Source organism: Natrix helvetica, assembly GCF_964273705.1.
Source record: "Natrix helvetica genome assembly, chromosome: 9".
Taxonomy (NCBI): domain Eukaryota; kingdom Metazoa; phylum Chordata; class Lepidosauria; order Squamata; family Natricidae; genus Natrix; species Natrix helvetica.
In genome coordinates this window covers 7,984,231-7,990,529 of record NC_138560.1, presented here as the reverse complement: position 1 = coordinate 7,990,529, position 6,299 = coordinate 7,984,231, and the positions used below count along the sequence as shown (strand labels likewise).

Sequence of the window (6,299 nt, the reverse complement as noted above, 5' to 3'; positions counted from 1 at the left end):
ATTTACTAAGTTTGCGAGGCACAGACCACAAAGAAAACCTTGAAATTAATGGGCTGGTTTGAGGGTCAATGTGCAGCCCGCAGCTTCCACTCACGACTACAGGTAGTCCTCAACTTACAGCAGTTCGTTTACTGACTGTTCAAAGTTACAACGGCACTGAAAAAAAAGTGACTTATGACCGTTCTTCACAGTTATGACCTTTGCAGCATCCCCATGATCAAAATTGTGACCAAAATTCAGACGCTTGACAACCGGTTCATATTTATGACCGTTGCTGTGTCCTGAGGTCACGTGATGCCCTTTTGCGCCCTTCTGGCAAGCAAAGGCCATGAGGAAACTAGATTCACTTAACAACCGGGTAACTCACTTATCAACCGCAGGGATTCACTTGACAACAGAGGCAAGGAAGGTCGTAAAATGGCTCAAAACTCACTTAACAAAAGTCTCACTTAAGCAACAGAAATTTTGGGCTCTGTTGTGGTCGTCAGTCAAGGACTACCTGGATAGAAAGGCTCAGCTCATTCCTTGGCACTTATGCACTCCTTTGAGTGCTTTGTTTTCCCCCTGTGGATTTATTAGTCCTTATGGAGGACTATTTATCAACGTTTAAACCAGGAGTGTTCAAGAGTTTTCAGTGATATACACAGGCATTTGATACATCAGAGACAAAGGCTACCATCCAGATCCTAGAATAGAATAAAATAGAATATAAGAAGAATAGAATAGAAGAGTAGAGTTAGAATAGAAAAAGAGTAGAGTTAGAATAGGATAGGATAGAATAAGGATAGAATAGAATAGAATAAAAGTAGAGTTAGAATAGAATAAGAATAGAGTAGAATAGGATAGGATAGAATAAGGATAGAATAGAATAGAATAAGAGTAGAGTAGAATAGAATAAGAATAGAATAAGAGTAGAGTTAGAATAGAAAAAGAGTAGAGTAGAATAGGATAGGATAGAATAAGGATAGAATAGAATAGAATAAGAGTAGAATTAGAATAAGAGTAGAGTAGGATAGAATAAGAGTAGAGTAGAATAGAATAAGAGTAGAGTTAGAATAGAAAAAGAGTAGAGTAGAATAGGATAGGATAGAATAAGGATAGAATAGAATAGAATAAGAGTAGAATTAGAATAAGAGTAGAGTAGGATAGAATAAGAGTAGAGTAGAATAGAAAAAGAGTAGAGTAGAATAGGATAGGATAGAATAAGGATAGAATAGAATAGAATAAGAGTAGAGAGAAAAAATAAGAGTAGAGTAGAATAGAATATGAATAAAATAGAATAAGAGTAGAGTTAGAATAGAATAAGAGTAGGTTAGAATAGAATAAAAATAGAATAAGAGTAGAGTTAGAATAGAATAAGAGTAGAGTAGAATAGAATAAAATAGAATAGAAGAAGAATAGAATAGAAGAAGAGTAGAATAGGAAAGGATAGAATAGAATAAGAATAGAGTTAGAATAGGAGTAGAGAAGAATAGAATACGAATAGAGTAGAATAGAATAGAATAAAATAGTTGGAAGGGACTCTGCACTGCCAATCTTTGTTTTTTGTTTTTTGGTTTTAAACTTGTCGCCTAACGCGGCTGCCTATCAAAACACGCCATCCTTTCGGTCTACGGTTGATCATCCTCGGAAGCAGTTTCTCAATGGCGCTCCCACTGGGAGGGGAGGGGAACGACTCTTCTACCCTTTATAGCTCTACTTTCTCCGGCTTTAAACCGTCAACCTCCCTCGCGACTGGGCCGGAAGCAATCGGGGGGATTTCCGGAGGCGGTTTCGAAGCGACTGAAAGCGGGCCTGGCTTAGGCGCAGGTAGGTTGCGGGTGGTGGCGGCGGCGATGTCCGCTTTTCTCGGTTGGCGGGGCAGCCGCCCTCGGCCCAGGGAGGCGGCGAATCTGAAACGAAGGCGTCGCTCCCGGAGAGAAAGGCCTTTCCCTCGCCTCCTGCACGAGGAGCCCGGATGCTATAAAGCCCCCGAGGCCTGGTGGGGCGCTTACCCGGCCTCCTCGGGAGCGAGGGGGGAGGAAAGAGGCCAGCCGCTCCGCTCGAGGTTCAGGGCGAAGCATCGCTGGCTTTGCTCTCCCGCCTTCCCTCTTGCAAATTTCCCTTCCATTTCTCTTCCCTGGCGATTTTCGAGATTGCGGCTCCTGAGAGGGGAAAGCTGGTTTGCGCCCATCCTGTGGCGGAAAGCGAAAGGTTTCCTGCGAGCTCGGCGTTTAGCATGGTGGGGAATGGGGAAGGGACGGAAATCCTTTCGGATCTCGGCTGCCAAGTGTTTCTAAGGAAAACGTCGGGCCTCGTGTAACGGTTGCCTCCGAGAATGGGTGGGCCCTGTTCTCCTTCCTCACATTCCCCCCCCCTCTCATCCAAATTTTAAATGAATAAAATACATAAATAAATGTTATTTATTTCAGTACAGGTAGTCCTCAACTTACAACAGTTCATTTAGTGGCCAAAGTTACAACAGCACTGAAAAATAAGGGACTTGGGACCAGGTTTTTTTTTTTTCACAATGAAGATATTTGCGGCATCCCCAGGATCATTGTGGTCAAAATTCAACAATGCTTGGCCACTGGTTCATACTTATGACTGTGGCAGCATCCTGGGGTCATGTGATTCCCATTTTGCAACCTTCTAGCCAGCAAAATCAATTGGGGGGGGGGGCAGATTCACTTAACAGCCGGGTTACTAACTTATCAACTGCAGGGATTCACTAAACAACTGAGGTGAGAAATGTGGTAAAATGGGGCAAAATTCACATGAGAAATGTCTCACTTAACCACAGAAATGCTGGGTCGTAATTGTGGCTGTAAGTTGAGGACTACCTGTACTGTATCTTGGGAGTCGTAAGGATATGCCACTTTGGGGAGTTTTTGAATTCTTGGAGAAATTTAATTATACATATATACATACATAACAAAAAGGCAGCCATTCTGCAAACAGCATGTTATGTGGAGTTGTGTGTATTCCACTATCTGAAGAAAGGCAAGTTATAACATAAAATTATACAGTTGTGCATACTTGTAATTTCCCCCCTTTAGTACTTAGTTGGCCCCTGGAGAATCAGATGTTTTGTGAAGTGACAAGGAAAGCAGTCGCATTAGCTGTCATTTGTTCCCAAGTGTGTGTTTATATGTCGCTTTGCTTTTTTAAAATACAGATTAAAGGGAGGCCGATATAGTGAAGCAGCAGTAATCCACACCAGTAGAAAAATGTAAGTACCTACAAAGAAGGCTAGTCTGTTTTCAGCACAGTTTTACAGTGTCTACACTATAATTGTACACCTAACATGACTACTTCACAGAATATTTGTCTTCATTAGCAACAGTTACTCCAAGATCTCTTCATTATTTTGTTTTCCTCGTTAACATCTTAACTAGAAGAGTTGGGAGTTCCCTGGGGTTCAGATCAGGAAACCCGGTTCGCTTATGTATGCGCAGGCGCAGTACAATTAAAATTGCTCTGCTCATGCGCAGAACTAAAAAACAAAATGAACTGGTGAACCGGTTCAGGGGTGTGGCAGGCCTGGGTCGCTGCCGGTTCCAGCGACCCAGGTTGCCAAACCACTATTGGTTCTGCCGAACCAGTAGGAACCCACCACTGGTCCACATCTTTCCTTGGGTACCTGTTGTCCACACTTCTGAGCCCGATTCTGCTCATTATTTTATGAATGTCTACACAGAAGTCTTTAGAGTTAATCTTGAATTTTTACCACAATTTTTTCTCTCTTTTTGACATCTCTTATTATAGAACTTTCCCAGCAGAAAAAAAAAAGCTGCAACACCTGGGGAAGAATGGCCAGTGAGATTCAAGAACCATTCCTGGATAGCTCCTGTTCTAGCGCTGCGGAAGATAGGGAATCAGAGGATGACATTATGACTAAACATCAGGACTCGGATAGCGATCAGAGCGGGCCGAAGACGGTTGCCAAATGTTTGAGTGAGGATGCTGAACCTTTGGAAATGCCAGCAGAGCCTGCTGATCCATGCCAGGTCACAAAAATGAAAGTGAAACATGAAGAGGGGCCAAAGACTGAGGCAGCCTTGGTGCCTCCTCCTGTGGAGGTAGCTGTCGCTGTTCCAGTGCCACCCTTGAACGAAGGGAAGGGAGCAAAACGGATGATGGAAGATGATGCTGAAGCCTTTAAAGAAATGCCTGATGTCTGCCAGGAAGCCAGAGAGCCAAGAAGGGCTATGCTGCTGCCTGACCTCTTTGGAGAAGCCCAGGAAGCACACAGCAGTTTGGATGTCAGCCGGGCTGGAGGCTGCACAAAGGTGGAGCAGGCTATTCCGTGCTTGTCCAATATGGTCTCAGAAAATAAGCGCAAACGCTTTCGGGGTTTCGCCTATAAAGAGACTGAAGGTCCCCAAGTGGCTTATGAGCGGCTCCAGGAGTTGTTGTTCCAGTGGTTGAAACCAGAGGCCCACAGCAAAGAGGAAATCGTTGAGCAGCTAGTCCTCGAGCAGTTCCTGAACCTCCTCCCCGAGGATGTCCAGAAATGGGTCCGGGAGCGTCATCCAGAAAATGGGGATGAAGCTGTCGCCCTGGCAGAAGACTACCAGTTTCTGCATCCTGAGCCCGGACGGCAGCCCTATCCGGAGAGAGCAAGGCAGCGGGCTTCAGCCAGAAGTTGGCTGCGCTGAAGTCTCAGGAACAGACAGGCAGGAAGGGCTATTTGTAAGGGAAGGGACCCTTAGGGGTAGAAAGTCTGGTCGGTTGATGGCTACCCTGCTCGGAGGTTTGCTATTGCTCAAAGCTAAAGAGACATGATGATTTTGGGCAGCTATTGTATTCCTTGTACACCACGTTCTGGGTGATGCTTTGCATGACAATAAAAGGCTGATCTATTCCAAAATGTACTTCCTCATATTCAGCTTTTAAACACCGTCAGTAATGTCACAAACCTTTGTTAATTATGGTTTTCAAAGTCTGAGAGTCACGGAAGCATTGGTAGACTTCTGTAACAGGTCTCGGACTGTGGTTTCAACCATCATTTAGCCTATATTGTGAAAACAATGTATAAGAATGATGCATTAGTTAGAAGAGGGGTGTCAAACCTGGGGCCTTCGCGCAGCTACTTTTCAGCCAGCAGAGTTCTGCAGGAGGACTGGATTGGACTGGATTACAATTATGTGGCCTCAAGTGGCTAATCTGGATAGAAAACAAGCAACATCCTATCTTAATTCTACACTTTAATGCCAGATTTTACATACTGTAGGTCCATTTAATCTACAATCAACTATCTATAATTGACAACCATTTCCATTTACTATCCTAGAAGTTTACCTCTGCTGTTAGATCTTGTATTATGTTATTTATGCTATTGCATTTTTATTAGTTGAATAATAACAATACAATAGTATGAATAGCTTTTCTGTCCAGAGAAGCAATTTACTATTAAACAATGGGGTATACATTTAGAAATAAAAAGTTTAGTGGAATATGAAGAATAAGTAATACATGTTTGCCAGTAATATGTGGTAGAAGAGATAGGAAAATGGTTATAGTGAAGAACCGGAAAGAAAGAACAGAAGGGAAAAAATGCATCTTGAGCTTGTGTCAAGTGCCCACCGTGGCCACTCCCACCATTGCCACGCCCACCAACAGCCCTCCGAAGTCAAACATCCCTGATGCGTCCTTCAATGAAACCGAGTTTGACACCCCTGGGTTAGAAGGTTGCCCTATCTCAGGGGTGTCCAAACTTGGCAACTTTAAGACTTGTGGACTTCAACTCCCAGAATTCCCCAGCCAGCCTGGCTGGGGAATTCTGGGAGTTGAAGTCCACAAGTCTTAAAGTTGCCAAGTTTGGACACTCCTGCCCTATCTTATGGGCAGGGGTTGCCTCTTAAACAAGTAGATGGGGTTGAGTTGATCACCAGCCTGCCTCTGGTGGCAGATTTGGGGAGGGGGAAACATTTTTTGAAGTAAAAGATAGCATTTGAAATGCTGGAGGCCAGGATTAAAAATTGTTTCAATTTGGAGGTCATTAAAATTAAATTAGTAAGCTAATATGGTTCTTCCCCATGTCACCAAATAACTGGCAAGCAGGAATGGCTTATAGCAATAGCAATAGCACTTATGTGCCACTTCATAGTGCTCTACTGCCCTCTCTAAGCGGTTTGATGATGGCTTCCTGACCCACATGAACCCAAGCAATTGTGAGCTACATCATTTTTCAGAATTTTTATTTGTCAGTTTCCCACTCTGGTAGTATCCTATCCACACAATATCCAGCGAAGACCTTTTTTCAGCTTTTAAGCCTAGTTGGCCAAATGCTGCCATTCCTTTACGAAGAGTGTCAA

General features: G+C 43.6%; 1 protein-coding gene across 3 annotated transcripts; it reads left to right on the top strand.

Annotated features, from left to right (window-relative positions):
- The first annotated feature begins 1,686 nt into the window (after positions 1-1,686).
- LOC309397016 (uncharacterized protein) lies at positions 1,687-4,852 on the top strand. Of its 3 annotated transcripts, none has more exons than XM_081962684.1 (3): positions 1,687-1,809; positions 3,158-3,211; positions 3,748-4,852. In XM_081962684.1, the coding sequence occupies exon 3, from the start codon at positions 3,792-3,794 to the stop codon at positions 4,638-4,640; it is 849 nt and encodes a 282-aa protein (XP_081818810.1). In that variant the 5' UTR covers positions 1,687-1,809; positions 3,158-3,211; positions 3,748-3,791; the 3' UTR covers positions 4,641-4,852. The 3 variants fall into 3 exon arrangements, with proteins under 3 accessions (XP_081818810.1, XP_081818811.1, XP_081818812.1); XM_081962685.1 differs by lacking the exon at positions 1,687-1,809 and adding an exon at positions 1,836-2,221; XM_081962686.1 differs by lacking the exon at positions 1,687-1,809 and adding an exon at positions 2,303-2,321.
- The last annotated feature ends 1,447 nt before the right edge of the window (positions 4,853-6,299 follow it).